This window comes from Paralichthys olivaceus, chromosome 4 (genome assembly GCF_024713975.1).
Source record: "Paralichthys olivaceus isolate ysfri-2021 chromosome 4, ASM2471397v2, whole genome shotgun sequence".
Taxonomy (NCBI): Eukaryota; Metazoa; Chordata; class Actinopteri; order Pleuronectiformes; family Paralichthyidae; genus Paralichthys; species Paralichthys olivaceus.
Window position 1 is genome coordinate 19,796,754 of NC_091096.1, and position 26,042 is coordinate 19,822,795.

At 40.1% G+C, this 26,042-nt stretch overlaps 1 protein-coding gene across 1 annotated transcript; it reads right to left on the reverse strand.

The window, feature by feature from the left end:
- On the reverse strand, positions 1-26,040 carry slc15a4 (solute carrier family 15 member 4). Its single transcript, XM_020093926.2, has 9 exons — positions 25,721-26,040; positions 24,885-25,513; positions 22,388-22,680; positions 21,258-21,399; positions 20,957-21,034; positions 18,351-18,531; positions 14,831-14,989; positions 10,542-10,700; positions 1-1,831 (listed from the first exon to the last, which is right to left on the reverse strand). Exons 2-9 carry the CDS (start codon positions 25,464-25,466, stop codon positions 1,680-1,682), a joined length of 1,746 nt encoding a protein of 581 aa, XP_019949485.1. The 5' UTR covers positions 25,467-25,513; positions 25,721-26,040; the 3' UTR covers positions 1-1,679.
- Positions 26,041-26,042: the final 2 nt, after the last annotated feature.

Genomic DNA, 26,042 nt, shown 5'->3' on the forward strand with positions numbered 1-26,042 from the left:
TTCTCAATTCAATATACTTTATTAGCAGCAAACATAACCACAGAAATTACAATCCAGTTTTACAGCATCATGAAACACAATGAAAATCCAAAATAAACATAATAGATGTTTTTAAGATGATGAAGCAAGTATGTGTATAAAATATGCAATAAAACGAGGAACATCCATTTCTCCAACCAATTAAACACAAATTAAAATCGCTCTAAAAGGTATTACATACCATCAGAGACATAGCTTCGTCTTTTAATGTGCTGTGTTACAAATGTAACTGACATCATGGGCTAACCACTCCTCCACTCGCTTCAAAGCCACTTTTACATTTCCTGGACAGTCATGTCAAATGACACTATTCCTCAAGCCCTGAGAGTAAATTCAGTACCTTGTGCTCTACTTGTTCTGAGGAAAAGATCCACACACTAATATTATTCTTAACAGTATAAAGCCAATACAAATGTATCACAGTCTCATAAATACATCGACCAATCAGAAGCTTTGCCAGCTTTTTTCTGGCAAAGCTGATAACACTGTAAAAGGTACCTGAAAGTAATTATTATTATTTTTAATGAAAAGCACAAAACAGAAATAATGGGTTATGTTTTAAACAACTAATACTTCACTCCAAGCATTAATGCCACAGAAATCTTCAGAGCTACACTCAATGTTAAAGGTTACTTTGTAATTAGTTCTGCTGATTTTTCAGTTTGACCAGAAATTAAAAACTTCTGTGAAGCCTCACAGGAGTAATGGAGTATTTTTACCACAAGGAGTTATATCTTTAGTCATGTACAGTGCTGTTTTAAGATTAATTGCAGATTTATAGGATGGGCTTATGTGGACTACACAGAGTGCAATCACACATTTTAATTGTTTCTCAATATTAGATTTAAGTTTTAGATTATTGAAACAAATCTAACTGTGTTTATTCAAACATAAACCCTTTTCTGCCTCTATAGTTATAGCCATCATTTCTGAAAATCTGTAACAACACTAAAACATAAAATTAGCCTCTAGATTACAATTCCCCATTCAATGTGATGACAACTATGCATAGGTATTAAAGGTCTAAAATTTAGACCTTTAATACCTATGCATCATTTAGACTCTAAATGATTCATGTACATTTAATGCATCCAATACCCCAGTTTCACATTTGCACTGCACATTCAGAAACCACTGCAGGGTCGGTTTGACTAAATACATGTATCACACCAGGATTGGTAAAATGACGATTTAGCGAGTTAGTCAAAAAATAAGATTTTGTTAGAAAACACAAAGTAAAAGTCTATATATCTATAAAACATCCTTCATGATTAGAAAACAACATGTCGCATTTTTTATGGAACCACTTCTCAAGTCAAGTGCAAATGATCACAGAAAGGCAACAGGAGTAAAGACATGGGTGTTTAGGGAACGATTCAAACATGGCTTCTGCCTTAAGCTGTGCGTTCACCCAGTGTTGTAAAACCATTGTGGTTGTAAGAAGGAAAGAGAATATCCAAATAAAAGCTAAAACCAACATAAATAATAAACATAGTCATGACAGAATCACGTGTGAGGTAACCCAAGCTTCTGTAGGATGTGATTAGTAAAGAAACCATTTGACAGGGTCTTTGTGCACTGGGTGATTTGACAGGAGAAGGCAGGTATGGTGAGGGAGGACAACGGGGCAGGTGTTGGGGTCATGAGGAGGTGTGTCTCTGCCTTTGGCTTCCCGCTCTGCCCCTCTGCTTGTCATACTTGACAGAGACAATAAGGAAGACCAGCAAGGTTAAGCCCTGGATGCCTGCCAGGAGGAAGAAGTAGTAGTGCAGAGAGCAGTCGTTGATATTACCTGGAAGAGAGAAAACCAGGGTGTTATCGTTTTATATAACAGGATACAGAGCCTCAGCGACACTGGCATTCAACTGTCACTTAAAACTTTTTTTGCTTTGCAAACTGCGGCAAAATGACAAAAATATGCAAATGTGAAGAAGATAACAGTGAGTCAAGACATATTCAGAGGGGGCAGCAGGATCATTCGCTACTTCTCATCTCAATGCTGTGAGAGACAGTTGACCCCATGCTTCGCCGCTGACACAGAAAGGCGACATTGGTGATGTGGGACTGGAGTCTCATAAATAACAGACTAATACGAACCCTCGGCTGTGATTTGACCCAGGGAGTCTTTCATCGGTATTAAAGGACTGCTTGTTCCCTCCTGGGACTTGAGTACAAATACAAAAAGAAGGAAAAAATAAAGTGATGCTCGCACTGTGACTTGTTGGGACTGAAATGTGACTTGTGGAAACACAGAGCTGAGCACACGCTGAACAGTAAGTTTCAGTAATTTAAAAAACGACGCTATTTGTTTACGTTCCCAAACAATTTTTTCCAGCCCGGTTCTGGAGGATTCAACCAGTAATCTGTAAATTCTAATTGTCTTAACATTTGCTGCCCAGTTGATTGAAGTGGTTGTCCTCATTCAAAAACAAAGCTCAAGAGGAACGCTCTAAATAAATCCTGTTTTCGCCTTGCTGGGGTTTTACAGGAAGTGCAAAGCTCACTAAAATACAATTGTCTCCACTGTACAAGTATGGAGACAATTGGATTGGCATTAGAGCGGCTTTTGTCCTCTTGACCATGGCAGCCAGACCAATTGACTTTGTAGCCAGCAGCGTGAGAGTCGGCTGTTTACTACTTTACTGGAGAGGGAAACATTTTGGGGTGAGCTGTAGGCCGAGCAGGATTTTTGTTTTTCATTTTTTCCTGCTACAGCACATTTAAGTGATTATACAGCACATTTAAATGTTTATTTTTTGGGTAAGATTCAATTTTCATACACAGCTTCACCATATACCCATATCTTATTTCATCATATGAGTATATTTGAGGAGCGATCTGCGGTCTTCTCAAAGAGCTCCCATTAGCCTCTCAATGTGGAACTGTCACAGCATTAAAGAGTCAGAGAACGAGCGGCAGGCATGATTTTAATTAGTATTGGGAGAAATTCTGAATCCATGTTCTGCCTGTTCACGTGGCAGGGTGTGTGCAGAGTGTGTATACAGGAGTGTGGTCTAATTACGCCTGTCAGTTTTAAGTGAACAGCTTCCTGGGTCAAGATGGTGCTTATGGACTTATACAAGATGTCTAAAGATTTTTCTATTTATTTCACGTTATTTTACATGTTTTACTTTATTAAACCACTTGTGTTCATGTGATGCAGGTATGCAGGAACATTTGTAACCATGAAACTGCTGCGTCAATGATAGTTACGCATGACAACAGCAGCTTAATGAATGAAAAGAAGCTTTTATATTGTCATCTGGAAGATTTAGAGCAGGTTTTGTGCAGGTAGTGGCAGATGCCTTTTATTAAACTCATTAGTACAGCGATAATAGAAACAAATGACTAATAATTAAAAAAATATTAAATGTGAGGCAGGGCAGCAGCATTCGATTCGAGATGGCTGTGAAGAAAACAACATGGGCTGATGATCTTCTTAAATGTTGGAAAATATGCCGTCAGCGGCAGAGTGGCAGTTATAAGAGAGAGAATTGACCCGTCTCGTGTGTGAAGGTGTGGCAGTGTAGCAGCCTGATGTGATTTTATCTAGGTAAGCACAGCGGTGTCCACGTGTAATGCCGCTGCGCTCTGGCACAGCACTGCTCTAATTGGATGCTGCAGATTTAACAACATATGTGTCCTGCTGCCTTCAGATGGGCGACCGATATTATAAGTGAGTGCAATTTGGTGCAGATCCAAGTACAAATCCAGATCTAGTGGATTTAAATATGGTTTTATAAGGGCAGTGTTGGGCCTTGGCGAAGGTATGAACCTTACTAAGAGGCATCCATGTACTTTTGCATTTACAAGGCAACAGTTCTAAATTATTAAAGGCAAATAAAAACAAAGCATTAACACATTTTGACTGGCAGAGGAGGAAAAGTAAGAAGATTACCAAAGCCATTAAGATACATCCTGTTGTGTCTCAACGTATCCTCGGCTAGCACAGAAACCTTCATTTTCCTGTGATTTAACAGGGCGTCCCTGGCTACTAATCAAAGAGCAGGCTTTACTAATTTGAAACAAGTGATCCCGGTGACGAGCACAATCACTTGCGATCAGTAGAGCAGATCAAACTCTATAATGTCACCATGCGTATCGTGCATGCAGATATATCCTCTCCCAGTGTCTCTGTTGTGTGCATGCTTCTGTGGATAATTACAAATCGAGGGGAATAAAGAAACACGGTGATGATAGGGTGCATCACACGGGAGAGATTCTTTGTCGATGCACTGTGCACTGGGCCGTCTCTATTGCGTGAAACCTTTGATCTAGGAACAGAGAGCCGTCTGCTGACTCTGAAGTTCTGCCAGAGCATTAATGAAATGAGTGGCAAATGGAAAAACCTAACAAACACTTTGACCCCCGTCGCAGTTTTAATTTATTTTGTTGTCATCTTAATCTGGTCTCAGGTTTAAACTGTGACAGATCAAAAACCAAAGCGGTGTTTGAATAATTCATGAAGCGCACAACAATGTGCTTGACAGGAAGAGCATAGGAAAAGCGTGTCTGTGGTGAGGGGGTGCTTGAATTTTCAATCGATAATTCACTTTAACAGATAGTACACCGAGAGTCGAGAGCTGCTGCAGTCTTAATTAACAGAGCGGTACCGCTTTCAAAATTTAAGGAATATAGCATAAAAATCATGCAGAGGGAATGTGTGTGTGTGTGTGAGTGTGTGTGTGTGTGTGTGTGTGTGTGTGTGTGTGTGTGTGTGTGTGTGTGTGTACATCAGCAGCAATATCCTGAGCTTTGACAATATGAGTATGAAAATAAAATGAAGGAACATATTCAAGAGTGCTCTCCTGGGCAGGTACTCAATGTCAACACGAGCATGTAAAAAATTCTGGCTGATGACTGGATCTCCACCTTTGTTCTAGATTTCCAAACTTCTGTCTTAACTAGCACACAAGAAATGAAAAAAGGGGCCCTGGCAAAATAAAAAGTACCATCCAATTATTGAAACAGTCCTGGAAATTGTGCAAGGTTTCACTTTTTTGAGGCGTCTTGTTCTAATTTCATTAAACATTAAGTGAGGCTCTACCTCCTCCTCTCAGCCTCGGCCCCCCAGGGCTCACTCGGCTGCTAAGCACTTTCGGGAAAATATGGAAGGAAGGCTAATTACAGCAGCAAAAGACTAAACAAGGAATTGGTGTAAAAAAAAAAAATTAGAGTAGAGTCATAAATATTCGACAAATTCTGAGCGAGAGAGGATATAGAGCTCAACAGTGTGTTTCCAGAAGTAAAAATCCCATTTATTTTTTCATAAGAGATTTTGATTATCAGCCATAGTGTTGAAACCATCCAAGGTAGACTCACCACAAGCTAGGAGATTGTGAAACAGTGTTATGTGCTCATATGAGATCAACTGTGTTTTAAGAAAAATATGTTTTGAGAATGTGAAGGACTGCACGATGATGATTCTGTGTTACTAAGATAGGTAACTACAATATATGAAATTCTAGAGACATACAAGACACTAATGCCCTGTCCCAATTCACGCCTTAGCCCTAGAATTCCATTTTGTACGTGGCCATGAGAGGGTAGCGTTGTCTCATTTCTCTATGTGATGTAGGGGGAGTGATTCTCTAGCCCTTCAAACACCCTTTCAACCGTGGTGTATTCAGGACCCCCCTGATTCCTGAATGCTTTAGGAACAGACGAAATAAATCAACATGGCGACTGCTGTGGGTAAGTTCTAATAAATGTAAGAATAAAATCTTACAAAATAACAGCGTTTTATGAAAATCGCTATAAAAAAAAAAAAGCACGTAAACATGTCCCGCAGTTGTCAGATGTGTCACTATCATAATGTTGGTTGATAACGGTTGTAAGGTTATAACGTTAGTTGATACTGTCTGTCATATAATAATGTTGGTCAGCTGCTGATGACGTAGCGAGTTGTTTGGAGGGGACACTCCCAGCAAAGGGCACTTCGTATCTAGGGGTAGGGCCAAGGGAGAGAGGACTTGGGACAGGGCATATACTGTAGCACTTTATTAACAAAGTCAAATTTTAGTAGAAGCATGCAGGAAACTGTTTGAAATGAATCATTCACAATAGTTTATGGGCTGCGTAGTTCCTTCAGTCTTCTAATTATGCGCACAGTCTTTGATTTTTGCCTTTTCTTCCTTTTTCCAGGATATTTTGCTCTGAATCAAATTTTTTAAGGTCACGATTTATCTTGTAGCTGCTCAGCCTGGTTTCAGACTATAAAGTCTTTCATAAGGATTTTCTGAAACGTCAAAGCGAGAAAATGAATGGGAAATTTACTTATGGAACCAGAGCCTTTCTAAAAGTTGGACATTTCCTGTTCCACGCTCTATAGTTCAAACAATTTCAAGAACAAAAGTTGAGTCAGAGGTTTCCACTCGTTTGCCCAGAGGTCCTGTTACACAGCTATGAGTTAGCAAATATGAGCGTGACTGTGAATACCCTGGATTCCCCCACAGAAGGTCAGCCATCTATTATCTGAGTTATATAAACTCACGAGACATTTTACCTGCGAGTAGGTTTGAGCAGTCCATGTGAGTCCAGATGAAACAGGTCAATATCAATTTAACGTTTAAAAATGGATCGATTGATCCAGACCTTCAGTGGAATGACCCAACATTTTAATGCTTCGGTGCTTTCAGTGCCATCCTCAGGCTCCGAATGAAACCAGAGGGAATCAAGTCATGTTTGTTTCAGCTGGAAATATAGTTATTTTCTGCAGCCCGCCAGGCGTCAGCCGTAAAACCGTTACGACTGACGCTGTTTTGAGTTTTGTGGCTAACCACAACATGTGATGTTCATTGGCTCTCAGTTGCCTCTGTCTACTAGATAAATTAATAAATCACGACATCCGTATCAGAGAGAAAAAGAGTTCATGTTGAATTTGACAGATATGTCATGAATGTCTTCCTCTAAGACACATAAAAATATACCACCATAAAAACATTTCACTGAGTGTGAACACTTCATGAGCCGGATGTGCGAATGTCATCTCACTCTGAACGTCTGGACACGTCCTAGACATTTGATATGAGACCAGTCAGAACTTTAACACCTCAAAGAAAAGGCCATTTCCTGTCATGTGACCAGAGTGGCTTCCAAAAACACCCATTCACTTTGAGTGAATAACCCCCCCAGCACAAAGGTGGAACATATTAAATACAACAAAGAGACATTTTCTGGAAATAAAAGCCCCCTTGTGTGTAAAGGATAATGCTGGTGAAGAAAGTGCAGGTTTGATATTTGACAGAGGAGGATGAGATGCTTCGAAGTCATGCAGCCTTATAAAGATACGAAATAAAAGAGCGTGATGAATGACTGCTCCTCCAGATGCAGCTGGGGGAGGGGGGATGTGCTGTGGGATTTTAAAGATCAATAATTTCAACACATAAGCTCAGCATTTTAAGTTTGAAACCAGATGTGGCTGAAATATAGTATGACCGTTTTCACCACAGCTCTGCAGACTGCAGCCATAAGCTTTCAGTCACATTTATGGTCATTCAACCCCACATGTTATCTGGTAAAGTCATTCATATTTGGACACTCAATTGAGAGGACTCTCAGAAAGTGGCCTGTTTTTGAGTCATGTTATGTCTGTGTTTTTTGAAAGGTCACAAACATGAGTATGAATATGTCACAAGAAACTAATGAAGTTGTTTTTACATTAGGTTTTTTCATATATATGTCCAGGTTGCATTTATTTGCAACCTTGAGAAAAATGTATTTGTGTCTGGGGTTCATATTCAACAAATACACACTGACTGTGATGAAAACACACTAAACACACTCAAAGTGTAGAGGTATTACAGAACAAGGAAATTCATGCAAAAGTACAAAAGTAGAAGGAATGGAAAACTAAAACCAAGCAAATTGAAATCTTGACACAACAACTATTCTTCCTATCAATTGATTCAAAAAACATTTGTCTTCCATAAAATGCCAGAAGCCAGAATCCGAACAATGGCCATCACAAATTTAAAAGCTCAGGTTTTGTCCAGTTCAAAAGTGGAAGAAGAGAACTTGTCAATTTTCTTTTTGCCAATTGCTACAGTTTTGTCAATGAAAGTGAGTCGAGTGATGAACTGCAAACATTCTGTATTTCAAATGAAGAAGCCGTTCAAGTCAATTATTTTGCTTATGTACTATCTCACTATGTTCAAACTGATGACATAGGAGGAAGGGGCCAGTAAGCATACACGCATGTTCCTGTTAGTCACAGGGACAGTCAATCACAGTGTATGACTGTAGTCACTGTTTCCTTCTTTATTAACATCACTTGCATCACCTTGGTTTCTTAAGAGAATGCAGAACATGAATAGTTCTAATAGATTAAATCTCTACTGAATAATCAACTACTAAAAAAAAAGACAGTGGCGTTATGGGTGCAGTCATCTGAATGATTTTTCCTTCCCTTCTTGCAGAATATGAGCCTTGAATGTCTCTAGCTTCCAAAGCAGCAGATAATATAGTAGCAAAGGACAGACTCTTATTGTGACACTTTATCTATGCTGACTAAAATTATTTTATTCAGAGTGAGGGAAAATGAAGCTAGAGCTCGACAGCAGAGAGCTGAGCATCCACCAGCGTGATGCCAGACCAGCAGTGGCATCTCCATGTAATGCTCCAGGGACAGCTTTACTTAAGAGGAGCAGGGCTATGCAATCAGACCCCCAGCCTGTGATTAATGCTGCTCATCTGTCTTCAGGCCTGCACTGCAACTCAGCACAGCTCACCCAAGATGCTGTTTACTGCACACCATTCTGCCCGCAGCAATGGAAATAAGTTGAATCCCTTCCACCTAGACAGGCATGAGACGTGGAAGAAGCCAACATCCAACAAACAGTGAAAAACAGCCACGGAAACAAACTGCGTGATTCCTGACTGCACTTAATGCCGAAGCTTTGTGCCATGTGTCTTTTATCAGTGGCCAGGAGGATGTTTTGTTCCATTTCCACAGCTCACCTTTTAAATGACTTGTTTTCTAAAGCGAAAAAGGGAGTCTTACAGGCAATCCAGCTCTAGTTTAACTGTCCTTCAAGTGAAGCAAGGCAAAGGATGGATTTCTGCAGCATGCCAAGCATCTTCCAGTGCTAACATCATCAAAAGCACCCCCCACCCTCCACTACCTGTCGGGACACATTAATTAGCTATTAGGGGTTTGTGGGTAAACAATTTACAGTGTTGGCTTATTAACCGCATGCTCAGGGAAAAGTGCATCTGTGTTGGGAGGCTCCTCTTGCTGGAAAGCCCATCCATCTGCTGCCACCACCGCACTATTCATTCTACCACGTGGACAGATTTATACAAACCTTTTTGTTGTCTGACATCTCTATTCTTTTTTTTACACTATAGGAAACACACTCAATCAGCACCAGCTATGAACAGTCCACAGGTATGTCCCTGGAAAATACACATCTGCATTTTAATCAATGTGATCGAACAACAATTTGATCACAAGTCCATACATTCAGTCAAGTAATAAGTAAGTTCAAAGCTGGCCAATATCATTATCACCATCATGTATTTCAGACAACCACAGGATCAATTACTCACACAGTGGAGTCTCACATTGCTTGTTTCAGATCAACGTCACGACTGCAGAGCAGACGCACTGCCTGATGGGTATAGGTCCAGTATACATTTAATTTTTTGGCCCTCTATTTTAGGCCCCTAAGGGGAAACCACTGGCTTTGTAGTGGTGAAATGCTCTGCTATGTTCACTAGCTAGCCCCTAACTATGTCTGTCTGCAGGTAGTGTAATGTGATTCCTGCCAACTGTTTTTAGCCATGGCTGATATATAGGAACAAATGCGAACAAAACCTAAACCAAAAAATTTAAGTTCTCGAAAACCAAACCAGTGAACTGCGAGAAGCTAAAATGCTCTGTCTAGTTTAGAGGAGGGCAGATAATTGATGATCATACTATTACTCTGAATTACCACTTTCACATTATAGAGGAACATGGTCCTTTGTCATCCATCCAGGGGAGCAGAGTATTGTTTTCACAATTGTCGTTGTGTACAAAATAAGCAAAGAAGGATGGATTTTTCACCAATCTTGGTGGGAATATTACTAAGGAGGATATGTCCAGATTGGGGAGGGGGCAAACATAAAAAGCACTTACAAAGCAAAGCCATTGTTAACCTGAGGTCAGCCTGCCTGCTGAGAACAGTATCGCATCGCATGAATGCGCACAGTGAAACCAGAATCTACTTCAAGCTGAATAGGTGGAATTTTGCAAAGGATGGTAAAAACTTTATGAATGTTTTAACAGGCCATTGAGACAGGCGGAATTCCTCCCAGTGCTGCTGTGGGTCATTTGTATTTTTCTGTCATTATGAAACTGTGGTGAGACAAATAAAGTACATATGGTGTATATACTGTACAACGGCCCATATACAACACATGTGCAGGTTATGCATCAACCCTCCACTGCTTTTACTTTTACTTAGGTTTGTTAAATTTTCCACCTGCAGAAACATGTGATAAGTTATTGAATGTATTACCAAAGTCTTTGTGGGATGACATCCAGCCAATCTCTTTAAGGGAGACAATAGCCAACAGGCCGTAGCCCACAAAGGAGCCAATCCCAGAGAAGAAGAAAAAGAGCCCCATGATGGCACTCTGCATGGACTTGGGGGCTGCGGAATAGGCAAACTCCAGACCTGTGAGACAAAGAGAGGACATTTTTTGAATTATTATATTATCAGATATTTATTTAATTGTCGAGGAAGTTTAGGATTTACAGTAAACAAGTGAAGAACACTTTACACTTTACATGCTGTGACCTGCAGCAGAAGGTTTCCCATGCTGCAGCCAGTGATAGTGTGACATGCCATTTATCTATATACTAAGCAGAACTCATACTGCCAAGTTCCTGTCTGTGATAGTGGAACATATGAGGTATGCATGCATAAATCAGTTCTTGTGACAGAGACTGATTTGCTTTTAGTATGGTGGTGTATAAGAAACTGAAAGGCTGCATGGGAACTTATTTTCCACTGGTCTCTGTTGCATATGTGGCGCACAGTAAAACAGGAGAGCATAACACTCAGCATCATCAGTCAGTATTCAGTATGTCATTAAAGAAGTACAAAACCAAGAAAATGGGCAAAGGACCGTAGAGAAAAGAAGCTGTGGAGTGAAATAGAAAAAACATCAGATCTGTCTTTTTTTTGCCCTAAGATCTGTCAGCCTGCAAGCTGACATTGATAATTTCATGGCACCTCAAACATGAGATTTTTTCAAATGAGGCCCTATAGCTACAACTGTCAGGAGAGATTAGGGAGCTACAGTTAAATATGTTTCAAGACCTTCCTGGTAGAAGGACATTGCACAAATTAGTGTGACGAATAGTTTCCTGACAGATACCTGCGCTAGCCACGCAGAAAAAAAAAAAAAATCTACATCTGAAAAGAAATGAGATAAAAGCAAAGCCAAAAATAATGTAAACTCAGTGGAAAACTAGAATGACCTTTACAGAGTTCACAACAATACATTTGTTTATATCCCGAGCTAACCTTCTGATAGCAACAAACACTGGTCAATAGCTACGCACATCACAGGGGACAGCAAAGGTTGATGAGGGTTTGCAGATACAGCTCTGTCAAAGAGCAAAGGAAACCATGCAGAATTGTAGCATTATGTTAAATCCAGCTCCTGTCTGTCTGTGATACAATCAGTGATTTCCACGTCTTTCACCACACCGCAGAACAAACAGCTTGACCTTTCTCCACCAAAACGCAGAATTATTTGAGGAAACAGACATAGAAGGGAGGGCATGGAAATTAAAATGTATATATAATTGTTTTCCTCCTATAGGCATTGTTAAAGGAGTGATTTTTCTTTCTTAGAAAACAACATTAGCCTTTAACATTTTGCAAATCATAATTTAAAATACTGTAGGGAATGATGTTGCAAAAGTTTTTGCATATTCTTATTGCCCAAGAGGAGAAAGACCTGGGTGGTTTGTGTGCAGAGAATTACATTACGTCCTATAAGACTGGGGACTGCAGCGAGGAAGTTTGATGGCACCTGAAGTTTTAAACCAATTTATTCCAACAGAAGACTAAGGGGAAATATTCCTCTTAACCAGACGTACTGTATGTCACAATTCTGTCAGCCAATTTCCTTTGAAGTAAACCCAGTGGGATGGTATGCAGGGAGAGAGGAGGCTAAGTTTATTTTAAGGATCCCTATAGCTTTGTTATGTCTGGATTTTACTTTCATAGGGACCCTGACAGATTTGTCCAGAGTTCATTCTGCTCAAGGGCTTTATTAAATATTATCAAATTATTGATAAACACATCTTAGGATCTGTGGATTTTATACTAAAAGATGACAAATGTTCACTCTTGCATAAAAACCAGCAGTAACTGGATCAGCCAGATAATCCTTCCACTGTGGTGAGAAAAAAAGTGGTAATGGTTCAATCTTCACTCTAATTGTGGAAATTAAGTTAGGACTATATGGAAGAGCCAACAACAACAAAAATGATCTGTACTAATAGGAGAATGACTCAATCATGGCCAGTGGCCTTAACAAACTCAAATCACAAGATAATTAAGGCCTGAGGGCGTGATCATGACTGTAGAAGAAAAAAAACATTTAGACAGACAGATAACCACAATTAGAGAGTAGATTTCTGTTGTGCATGCATTGTCCAGAGTATACTGTAAGAAACAAATAATGCACGGCTGCCACATTGCAGTACATGTCTCACAGACATAAGCTGCCCTCATTTCATACAGGAGGATATTGTTTCTGTCGTTCCCATGCTTGTCTAAGATTTAATGGACACTACTTGATATAACATTATTATATAACATTACAACAATTTCTACCTTTGTCACATTATTGTATTACAGGGGAAAATGTCCTTACCTCATGGCTTTTAATGAAATGGGAATTCGTCTTTAGGCCAAGGCTCACAAGGAACAAGAGCCATCTTTTATGGAGTGGTTGTCAGCTGATAAAAATAAATTAACAAAAAGATGTTGGCCGCTGTCGGCTCCAGCACGAACCTTTCTGACCTGCTTGGATTCAATTTTATTGTTTTTTGAAAACTATTTTTGGGTAAATCAAATTCTGCCAGATTTCAAATGCAGGATTGTGGGTGGCCTCATATTGATAATGGTGACATCTTGGAATGACATTTACTGAACTGAAAGCAAAATCAGAGCTGAGGACATACTATGAGAAGTTAGTCCATGTGCTGTATTTCTGAAAAACTCTTTGAGTTATACATTTTTCGAAGAAATTCCTCCATCTACTACCAGAAGATATAAGATGAAACTGTTCACAAGGGATTTCAGCCAAGTAGACGCCTTCTTTTAAAGGGAACAAATAATAAATATGGACGTTATTACGAAGCTTAGAACCTTTATAAGGGATCATTACAGCAAGTTACGATCCATACTAGTAGTGTTTTGTAATGCAGATAGTTTGGTTTTATTATGTTGAGGTTTTGAGGCATGTGCCTTTAGATCTTTGGTTGCCACCCTGATACCTCTCTGGAGATTTATCAATTTCCTTTGTGCTCCCCAGTGAAAGATTTTTAAACCTGCAGAAATTCCCTTTGTACCATGAAAGCAATAAATGTTGCTGTATTAATTTAATAGGATAAAGAGGAGTTTTACCTCAATGTGACAGAGTGCTTTGATTTGTCAGATATTTGATTCACCAAGTTTGCTCAAGTAAAAAAAAAATCTGAACCAGCTATTTTACCAAGTTTTTGATTTTATCCATCCCACCCAGTGCAAGAGAGTGGGGAATTGTACTTCACAGTTAGTGTTGCGGGAAGCCAAGGACTGTGCCCTTGGTTCTCCTGTCATTTGTCCACAGTATAATGCCTCGAAAAGTGTTCATGTGTACCATTTGAGGATGTTTAAGACTCATTCCCTGCCTCTTTGCTCTACATGCAAATGTAACTGTCAGCATCTTAATAACTTGAATGATGATATACCTTTATTTTCTCTGTTTCGAGTGTAATATGTCCCTATGAACAGTGTGACAGCTGAGTAAGCATGCTAATTGGATATATAGTCATGTCAATGCAAATTGTATTTTATCTTTGATGATCTCTTCAGTGCGACTGTGTGGTGGAGGGGGCAGGGCATACACTGTCATACAATATTCCATATGCTGGGACATTTTTACATTCATGGTAAATGTCCAACACTATACCAGCTGACTGAACACAGGGGTTAAAAGTTTATACTATGATGCTAGACGTGTTGAAATTTCAACTACGCCCACAGGGACAGATTGTGCAGCATTAAGTAGATATCTGTGTATTTATCCATCTTCTTATCCACTCTGTCTTTTTGGACAATGAGCAGAGGAAGAGGGCTAATGTGATGCTAGTCTGCGGCTGCCAAAGGCAAAGCAAGTGCACAGCTTCATCATCATTTCAACTGTAAGGTTACTTTATCCACACCTTATTTATAAAATGTCCCATTACTGAACAATGTCTTGCAGTGGTGCGAGAAAATCAATTATCGATCAACATCTTGGACTATTTACTCTGAAATACAACCCACAAACACATTAAGCTGCTGGAGTCTGGCAATGAATCAAACAAACTGGTCAAAAAGGGTGTATTTCACCCTTTTGACCAGGTTCTCTTCACTGCATTCTGCTTTGGAAGATTGGACACTGTCTGTTTTTAGCACACACTGTTCAGATGGGTAGTGTATTTTCCTGTTAGTTTGAATCATCATGTCTTCCTGATTGTAGACGTAGGGGGTAGCTTCTACAAGCTGCAGATTTTACAAGAGACGTGAAACAACTGTACCTGCAATGCTGGCAAAGATCTCGCTGATTCCTATCAGCACATATTGAGGCACTTGCCACCATATGGGTAAATCTGCAGCGTAGTAGATAACGTTGCCAAGCACCTGGTCAATGGTACCATTTGATTTGACGATCTCCAGGCGTTTGGTCTCCAGAATACCTGAGGGGACACACACAGAAAACAATGTACATAAATGGTTAGCTGAGCGTAGAGGAATTAAAAAAAATAATAACATGGACAAAGAATTGCCTTAAAAAACTGTACACGTATATGTAAGGTATAAGGCTGCAACATTGTGAAAACACTAAAGACAAAGTGTAACCAGGGCATTGGGTTAATTTAAAAGCTTGTATATTTCAGTCAGAATGAGGAAACAGTTGTTAGAGTATTTATCACTGTGAAGTCCATGACACCAACAAACAGCTAAACACGCCCAGAGCTGCAGGATTCAGTGACACTTCATTTAGGATTTAACTTGTTTTTTAAGGCTACCCCACCACTTCATTAAGATCACATCTGCACGCTTCTATATTACAGCAGTTAGCAATGGAAGAGTGCAGACAGCTCAATAATAAGAGCGAAGCAGTTGTCATCAACCCCTACCGCCTCTGAAAAGCTTTATTCGATAGCCATTATCATGTAACCAGCGGCTATTTCCAGATAACTCCCAGAAACAGTCTCCTATCATAAGCACACTTAATGCTGTATTTGAGAGGAGTTGTAGCCTTGTAATCCGACTCGCCAATAATAGTGGCCGTCCATCTCAGGCCACCGGGCTGCCCAGAGCTAGTCTCTCACTATAAACACATATCCCGGCTTTCATTTCCCATACTAAACATCACACATCAGACAAACCAGTGTGATCCCTGGCAACTCTGCTACAGCTTTATTAAAAAAAATAAAAAATAGAGTCTTTTGGACACCTAGAGCCATTGAAGGAGGTTGGACCATGAAGTTAAGAGAATGAGCTTAAACATACTAAAAAACACATTTCTTCAGAAGCAGTGTCGGCAGAGAGCTGGGCCCAGCGTGTGTCTGACGTCTGGGACACAAAAGAAATGGGGATCAGAATCAGTCCATACTGTCCGCTTGACAGCATATCTTCAGACATCCTTTTGCACTGTATGGGAGGTCCAGCTGTCCTCGTGCCACGCATGTCACACAGTGCGTGCAATGAAATTCTGTGAAATATCGCTGCACCAGTGTTATCATGGCACAATTGTTGCACATGCAGATGAAAGTGATTCTAACTCTGAAAAGCAGTGGTATGGTCGAGATCGTTGACACAGAGTGGCAGGCTGACGATGCAATGTGATGGAGTGGATATTCTGTGGGAGGAGGATGCCACAGTTGGTTCCTTCACAACCATCAACTAGTGGACAGATGCAGATGAGCACATATGGAAATCTGGCTGAGAGAAAACCAGCTAAAAATATATAACAGTTCAAGGCAGCTCCCTGGAGTCAATGTTTGTGACTGAATAACGTAAAGCAAGCAATACTGAGGATAAACAGCACGCAGGCTCAGGAAATTATTCTTGGATGAATAATTGTCACAATAAGATGCAGATACAATTTCAGTAACGCTGCATCTCAATAACTCACAGAGCATATTACTGTACGATTGGATCCAGCCGTCTGATTCCACTCCTAAAATCCAGGTCAGAACTGTGTTACACACTAGTTGTGTATTCGCCTGATCTGTGACCAATGGCCACAACACGGCACCATTCAAACCCTTTCTCCCCACTCCCAGCACTCAAAATTGCTTCCTGCAATATTAAGCATATATTTGGCTTGAATTCAAATGCAAGGATTGCACTTTCTTTCATGGAGCCAAATGGAAAAGTAAATACCCGAATGTCTTTTGAACATCTAACGACGTTAGAGCACCTTTCCTTCTAGGACTGCTAATGTGCTCTGAAAAGAAAACATTACTCTAAACAGAAAAATAGACACATCAGATTTGGTTAATAGACCCATTGCCACATCACACTGATTGAAAAAGATGTTTCAGATTGGCTAAGTGAGGCTTTAGTAACTACACCATCTGACTGCTCTGCCTCAACAAACTTTCTCATCTCTGCTTCACTACATTTGAATAAAGTAAGAAATATGGACGAGAGTTCAGTAAACTAAAATCTCACCTCACAAAGGCTTAGTATTATTTGCTTTATTATATATATTACACATTCAGTCTATAAGATCCCATTCACCTGTATTTACATATTCCTGCTAGTATCAGTGACCTTCACCACATATAAAAACATGTGATACTCCTTTCTATGGTCAAATAATATCGTCCATGTGATGAGGACTTTTATACACAAATCTGTTAGTGCTGATGGCTTACTTGACATTAATAACATTGACAATCTTAGGTTTTTGAATCTCACAACACATACCCTGTAAGTGTGATCTAATAGTGCAGGGAGGAATCAGTAGCATTTATGGGGCTGCTACCCTATCACCACACATTTGCAATATTCCTATGGCAACAGGTCAATTATAGCTGACATTGTTATTCTCAAATGACATATATGAATGTAATTTAAACTGTTGAATGTCTGTGTATTTGTTAGTTCCTCCTATTTATATATATATATATTATTAGTTAAATTTGTACAAACAAAATATTTAATAAACTAATAAATAAAATTATGATCCTGCACAATTACTTAAAATTTGATTCAGTTCATGTTTTACAATCAATTGTCAATCTGGTTGAGGCCAACCAGCCAATATCTAAAAGGTCACTAATGACAGAACATGTTCATATTATATGTGGCAGAAGCATTGTGCATCTGAGAAAGAAGAAAGGGCAGTAGTTGTGGGAAATATAATGTGCATTGATTCTAAGGAGTGTTACTGATTTGCTTTCTTCGTGCCTCTGGGCTTGTGTCTCTCTCAGAACATTTTAGCCAGGATGTATCAATGCAGCAGCACCCACTGACAGGCCTGGATGAGACTTTATTTTCAAAATAATCCACAGGCTGGAAGTAAATAGGACTGAGCAGCACTGCTGCATGTGGCTGCAGTCATTCAGGATCAAATAAGTGAGAGGCCACAGCTCCCCCTGTGCTCGTCAGGACGAGGAAGAAAGATGTAACTCTGGTCCCTCTTTGCCAGGTTAAAAATGATGTTATGATTCAGTGTCAATAAATACATATGGAACATATACCCAGTGCTAATTCCCATAGAAAAACAACACGATAGAGATTGAAAAAAAGATTCACCAAATACCTCTAAATCAAACCAAGGGCAGATCAAAAATGCCTCAGCAATAGTATTCCACATAGAGCATGATACATTTGTGCTGGCTTTTGTTGGTGAGGTGTTTCTTTTGATTGAAATTAAGATTATGTAGATGAGAAACTGCAGCTTCATAGCTCGTTGCCTTTTTGAGCATTGATTACATGTGGCATTACCATGGCAAACAAGTGCTAACTTTGTTGTTTCCTGAGTTCTTCTGGCCTACTTATGTGACAGCACAGAGGGGACGCGTCTGCCAGTGCACTCACCCGCCGCCACAGCCGACCACATCACAAAGAACATCCCCACTGCAATCCTCTTCAGAGAGGAGGGCAGCAGGCCGCGACGTTTCAAGATGGGGTCCACCACTTTGTCCTTAAGGGGAATCAGCATAAGGATGAGCACTGCGTCAAACATGGTGAGCCAGGCGGTCGGGAAGCGGAACGTCATCTGTGGGAACCAGAGGAGAAAGATGAGGTAAAACTGTGTAAAAAAGGCAACAAAGCGTGAAAACTACAGAGAATGCCAATGAATTCCAACACAGTTGAGAGTGTGCATGAGAGTGTGCGTGTGAGTCTGTGTACTTTGCCCTTGATATTGCTTTGGCACCCCCATGTGGTCAAAACCAAGCATAAGGAAATTAAAAATATTTAGTGAAATCAGAGTAAAGACAACACAGTCAAAATAATAGTATTATTAGTGATAACCTGTTTGAATTATTATTATTGCTCTAATTATAATAAATGTAAACATGACCAAAATATATATTTTTTTCATTTCATTAGGAATCGAAATCTATTAGCATGAAGTGTAATCTATGAAAGGAAAAATTACACTGTGCAGAGTGGATGACAAGTTATTTAGGTAAAAAGACAATACATCGCATGTGCAGCTTCAGGCACCGTCTCACTGACTGAGCATTGAAAGAGAGAAAACTGCTGGAGATGATTTTTGCAATTCAAATTCCAAGTGCCATCTCAGCTCCTCATGTGTCTCTGGTTTAACACTTCTGATATCATCATTTATTCTCAAATTGAATTTCCATTTCTTGGAGTAACCACTGGCAATCTATACGCAGCTCCTTAGAGAGTGTTTTCCTCCCTTGTTTGCACATTATCATATTCAAAATGATAGAAAATGCTAAGTGAGGTTTTTTTTTCTTGTTGAAGGAAAGCCTGGCATTAATGATGTAGTCATGCCTGACAAGCTTAGGTCTAGTGGTAGGCAGGGAAAATTGTTTTACTTCCTAAAATGGACTACAGACATGTGTACTGTATGCATACACACTCTACATCAAATGTCCCAGGTTAGGATCTAAAGAGAAGATAAAAAGTAAAGAAATAAAAGAAAAGGCTTATTTCACTGCAAATAACTGTTGTGGATAATTCTGAATTTTTTGTGGCACAATAGGTAATTTTACCTCTTTAGAAATCAAAATATATAGAAATTAGACAATGTGATTAAAATGCATACCACAGCCTTATAGAGTGTTGTGAGTTTACTTTGCTTTGTGTATATATAACAAGCCTAAAAGGCTGGAAAAAAATGCTCCATATGCATCACAGGATGCAAAGGTTGTCTTAATAAAACATATAATAATTGTTTTAATAAAAAAATATAATATTTGTACAACGCTAATCCTACAACAAATACAGGCCAGTACATTTACGTGAGGACTCAATCCGACAATGAATTATTATGACATATTCGCTCCGATCTGTTCATTCCCACCTATTATTATTACGAGTGTGGAGTCTTGTTTCCTTGAAGAGACAGTATTTGTTCAGTTTAGCCATTGAAATGTGTCAGGTGAGGTGAGGGAGCGGATCACAGAGGCATCTAATCTCACTTCCCTTTTGATGTTGAGAAGTGTCAAGGCTGGTAGCAGAGAAGCTTAGTTCCGTTTTTGATACCCGATAAAAAAAAGTTTGTGGTGAAAAACCAGCTAATATAGTTCTTAAAGTTAGATGCAATGTGAAATACGACTCATGAAAACTACATAAGAACAATCTGACTGTGTCAAGACTCAATGATTATTATTGTGAAATAAAAGATTATATATGTGCCGGTTATACAACACTAGGTTTGCTTGTGTGGTTAACCAGTGTGTTTCACTTCATATTTCCATGAAGTTAGTGCACTTCACTGTCGCCTCAGTCTGCTAGTGTAAAAAGCAAAAGAGCACCTGTTCTTTTTATTCAACACTTCCTATTCCAATGTCATTCCTTTTAAACCATTGATTTTTGAGGGGCTGTGTATCATATGGAGAGAGTGAGGGCGTTTCTGTCAGACCTCAACATACAATCTGTCAGAGGGAGATGCAGGTAAGCCAGCAGTAGCCAAGGAGAATCAGGTGGAGGCGCTGAGATACAATCACTGGCAGGTTGCTAATCTGCAAAGTATTAGTCTGTGAAGTCAACTCTGATTTAATCCTCAGGGTATTACCAACCTTTGCTGCAGCCTCCAGCTGTTGCCTTCCATTGTGGCAGTGACCTACTGACTAGTTCAGACCTACTTATGTGTAGGCAGGTCAGAGCTCCACGGGTTAATGCAACAGAAGTATGCAGTAGTGTGAATAACAGATCACAATATCAAACCACACAGATGCCGTGTTTTTAATTACCTCCACTAATGGAGGTTCATTGCTGTTTATCTGTTTGGCAGGACAACGCAAAAACTACAGACCCTGTATTATTGAAACTTGGCAGAACGGAGTGTTGTGGGCCAAAGGGGATCATATTAACCTTTAAAGAGGAAGCGATTTAGGAGGAGGATCCAGGAATGTTTTTTTCTCTATCTTTAACAGGCATGCGCTCTCCGTTGCCATTGTAGTTAAAAAGAAACAGGTAATGAGAGTGTCTCCATGTTAACTTACCTGTTGGGAGTCCCCAGTGCTGTTCGAGCTACCAGGAATCCTCAGATGGAGGCTCTGCAGGACGTATGTTGTCTGCATCTGCAACACATGAAGATTAGAGTCTCAGCATGAAGTAATTATCCACGCCATGATCACCAGGATGTCTCAAGCAAATCGTCAATAATATGCCCTAATTTTTACACAAGTGTGTACATACAGTATTGACATCCAGACAGCTAATACTCCTGTATGACATTCCTTCATATTTTTCATCATATGTGAAGAATAGCACATAAATGTTGGGTTGATGAGTTGATCTTACCTGGAAGTAAACAGTCCAATATGGGATAAGGGCAAAGAAAACTGGGAGGATTTTCACCAGAGATTTCACTTCCTCTACTTTCTCTTCTGGAAATTTCCCACCATAAGTCACTTTGGCACTGTCCAATAATGTTGGTTTGTTGCTTCATGGGAATTAAAAGAAAGAAAAAGATAAAATAAGCTTTCAAAATCCTATTTAAAGGGTGAATCATAGCATAAAACAAACACATACATAAAATAATACAACAATCCAATACATACAGTTGAGACCCTTAACCAGCTGTCTTTGTGAACATCTCACTCTTAAATAGAAGCACTTCTAGAGACAGGAGAGAGTTTTTATTCTAAAGCCTATAATCCTCATCTCAGGAGAAAATGCCTTAATAAGAAATTCTTGAAAGGCTATGGGATTGGCAAATTTAAAATATTCAATGTCAAGTTTTTGAACAGATTGTGCTACTTTGGTTCAAAGTCAAGTAACGGCACTTCAGAATAACATTCACTACGGGGAATGAAGACAAACGCCTGGACCAGTGGAGGGGAAAAAGAATTATACAGGGGGGATCAAAAGAGGCTTTAACATAAAGTTCTAGCAACAACACCTGGGTGTGTTACGCCACTGGATCAGTCATCCTCCTACTAAACTCTACCATGAAAGGCTGCACTGTTGGAAAGAGATGCCTCTATAAGACTGATGAATGCTATGCTGCACCATAGCAATTGTGAATATGCTGTTGTCATTCAACCTTTTATTGCCGGACAAAACTGTCCATTGTTCCAGCTCCTCTTTTCAGCCTCTGTCTGAAACACTTGGTTTGAGCTCCTGTCTCTTTAAGGCCCCCCTTCTGATATAGCCCAGTCTGCTCTGATTGGCCAGGTGGCCCACCCTGTTGTAATTGGTTAACTGCTTCCACCAATGTAAGAAATGTCCCCCTCCGCTCTCGCTTTGTTAGGCTGTGTGGCGGACTAACTGCTAGTCTATGGGGTGATGTGCTTCCTTTACCTTCAGCACAAAACACACTAATAGGAAGCAAAACTGGGAAGCACAATTTGTCTCCTCTCAGCTTTTTCCTATTGGTGTATAAAATGACTTATTTTGAATGATACACAGAAGTGCTATGCTGCTCTCACCGGAGCAGGTTAGGTTCTTTGGGTTTTTTGGACCAGCAGGCGAAGCTCAGGATCTTGGCCATGTCTGTGAAGGCGCTGCCATCAGCAGGCTTGGTGATGAAGACAGTTCGGCCCAAGAGGAAGACGAGGAAAGAGACCCCGAGGCACACTGCTGGAATGATGAAGCCGAGCTCAAAGCTGAAATTCTGCTGAATGTAGGCCACGCCTCCCAGAGACAGGATGGCTCCTAAGTTAATGCACCAGTAGAACCAGTTGAAAAATCTGCGTGTGGCCTCTGGTCCTCTGTCTTTGACCTGAGGTTACACAGAGACAAAAGAATCACTCTGTTATTCTGTCACGCATTCAAGGAGATCATTTAAGAGAAATTGATTTAACCATTTCAGGGAAAAGACCATAAACGCTGAACATTCCCTTAACTGAGTCATATTAGTCACATCAGTTTGATTCTCAACTTGCAGCCCTCATCTTTCAAATAGGTTTGGTTATCAGCACTTCAAATCAAATGCATTTAAGTTACAGTTACATTGGTGAAGCTACAAATTGCATTATATAAAACAGCTTGATAAGTGATGAGAACAGAATGGAAAAGAAAAGCTGCACTGACAAAGAGGAAGCAAGCTGAAACTGACAGGGATGTGAAAGTAAGTTAAATGGTTACAATGACTGTATTTAATTTGATAATGTGATAAATAGTGAAATCTTTGTGCTACCCTGTTATTGCGTGAATTGAAAATACCCATATTATAATGGGGAAAGTATTAGGCAACAGGGGATGGGGAATTTTATTTTATTACTCATGGGAGTGATAAAATATAAACTAAATCAACATCAACTTTGTGTCTTCTTCTTCTTGCTTTCTGTAGTTTTCAGTATTCTTCTAAAATGTGCTGTAATAAACACCTACACTGTTAGGTTACTGAAAAAACTGCAATAATGTTAAATGTCTATGCAAGCCCATAATATTATTCTCATAATGACACTGAGCCATTCCATGTGCAGTTATCCCTGTGGAGGAAAAGATGTTATCATGTGTGATGAAGTAGATATGTCTTATGTATTTGAGCGCGGATAAAATGCAGCAGTGAAGCTACAATTAATTATCAGGGGAGATAATGTCACAGCATTCACAAGCTGAAGCTGAGCAGACATTTTTTTCTGGGGTTTCTCTCTTCCAACTTGTGTCGGTTACAAAATCACTTGTTTGTCTTGCGTTACCAACATGTGCATTTTTGCTTTCGTTGCTTGTATATTTACTTCTGACACAAGATCACTGAGAGTAAATGGTTCCCCCAGTCTTCCAAGTCATGTCAAGACAAGACAAACCTTTATTTTACCATATTGTGTCAGTGTTGTCAAACATAGAATCGGTCTTAGATAGGTATATATTACACTGATTATAGGGTGGCACATGATAGATCTGCAGTGACTCACAAGAGGATAAAAATGGGATAAAGGTGTAATAGTTTCCTCCTTTCTGAACCCTGCTTTAAGTTCAACTTGAATATCTGCCCAGTAACAGCTGTTTGCATCTACACTTATTCAGTGTGGAGTCTCTGTCAAAGTGTAAAAATATGATTGTTATACTTAACATGCATAGCAATTTAGGTAAAGATCACATTGACCATGGCACGATTTACACTGCTTAAAGGTGCAAATATCCCTTAAAGAGAAATCAAGCCCAAAGTGAAGCTTTGCTTTATTTTAAAATCTTAAATTGAACTCAAACTGAGCAAATTTAAGGTATTAACAGCTCCCACTGTCAGTTGTGTCTTTCAGCAGAAGGAGCATTAATGGAGAAATTCAAATGTTATACAATAATACTTGAAGTTAATTGTGTTGTGCACCTAGGGGATGTATTACTTGTGTTGCCTTTTTTATGTTTGTTGTGAGATTTCATAAGACTGTGTTTTTCTGGGTTTACGCCGATATATGGATTTTGCTTGCTGTTGTACATGTTGCATGTTTGAAAATGATCAAAAGAAGCCGTGACAGAAAATCATGTAATGAGTACTGTGGGCTCAAGCACTAAGCGTATTCGACCTGCCAGTCCCCTTTGAAAAGCTTTTACCCACTCTTGATTCGATTCTTGGGAGAAACAATGTTCCCATTGATGAACTTTCCTATTACTTCACCTTTTAATCATAAATCTCTCTGCATAATCTGATATTATTTTGCCACCAAACTGCCAAATAGTGATGTGTTTCACTTCTTATTACCTCCAAAGCTTCATTCAAATTTCTGTTCTTGGGGTTTCGTGTGAGTGACGGAAATACAAAGGGGTTTTCATTGACTTGAACATTATGGTCCACAGTGTATGGCCCCGATGATCAAGAGCATGCATGTCTATGTGAACTATCATGATGCAACAGAGATCCCATCACATGTTTGACATTATGTCACACTGCATACCCAATCTTACACAGGCCTATCTCAGAAGAAAAATCTTTTTCAAAGACCTTGTAGCTTAAGATAAACTGTTATATTGTTTATACTCTACCTGATCAGCCCCAAATGGAGTGATGTTGGATTTCACTGAACCCACACCCAATGCAATTAAAAACAGTCCACTGTAGATTACGGGGCCACAGTATGAGGCCCGGATGGGGCAGGTTATACTGCTTGGAGGGGTGCTGTTTGTGCTCAGACACTCAGCGGGCTGCACAGGAAACGCCAGCTCTTCTCCACACAGTTGAATCCTGGTGTCTTCATTAGAAATGAAGGGGAAAAACAGCAAGCCAGTAAAATACAGGATCAGGCTCGCAGCAATGGTCCAGAATTTCCCAAGGTAGGCGTCCGCCAGCCAGCCTCCAAAGGGTGAAATCAGGTAAGTGACTCCCATGAACACCAGAGGTGCCTGGCTGGCCTGCGTGCCCTGCCAATAGAAAGGGCTGCTGTTGAGGAAGAGAACCAGATTGGATGTGATGCCGTAGAATGCAACCCGCTCCAGGGACTCAGCCAGCAGAATGGCTGCACATGCCAGCCTCCTTCCCTGGAACACTGATGATGGTGGAGATCTGCTCCCAGATGAGTCCAGGAGAGGGGTGCTCTCACCGGCATCCCTGCTGTCCGCCATGCTCATCCACCTGAATCAAAGGCTGAGGTGCCTGTTTGATTGAGAGTTCAAACCTGAGAGGAAAATACGCAGGTTAGCTAAACGTGGCCATCACTGTGTGCACAGAGAAAACCAGCAGCTGCATCACTCTCAACATATGACACCCCCCCCCTCCTCCTCATCACATGTCATACAAGCACTCAGTGAAGACATTCACCAATGTTAACCTAGCTCTGGCACAGCGTTAGCTTGGTAGATAAAAGTTTGCTGTTTAAAGTTACCTTTAATCACTGAAACTCGTCGTTATCTCCATGAACTCAGATGCTAACTAACGCCGAAATGTTTCCTCTGGCGCGTCTGGAATCAACACTTTATCAAAGCAGAACTGGAAGTCAACAAAAAAACAGTCACAGTACTATCGCGTGACACTCAGCTCCGTCAACAAACCGTCACGCCTGCGTTTCCCCGGAGACGATCAATAAATGAAACAACCCCGGAAGTGCCCTGCGAGGGAGGCGGCTAGCATCTTATCCATGTGGTTTACAGATCTGCTCCGTCCACGCAGACGTCGAGAGGAGGAAGTTGAGGTGCGTGCCCCCCCCC

Excerpts from the sequence above, each read along its gene's own strand:
- slc15a4 (XM_020093926.2), bottom strand. The coding sequence starts at position 25,466 with ATGAGCATGGCGGACAGCAGGGATGCCGGTGAGAGCACCCCTCTCCTG. Across the intron at positions 22,681-24,884 it reads CTCCATTTGGGGCTGATCAG|GTCAAAGACAGAGGACCAGA; the intron begins GTAGAGTATAAA and ends GTGTAACCTCAG. Across the intron at positions 18,532-20,956 it reads GCACTGGGGACTCCCAACAG|ATGACGTTCCGCTTCCCGAC; the intron begins GTAAGTTAACAT and ends TGGTTCCCACAG.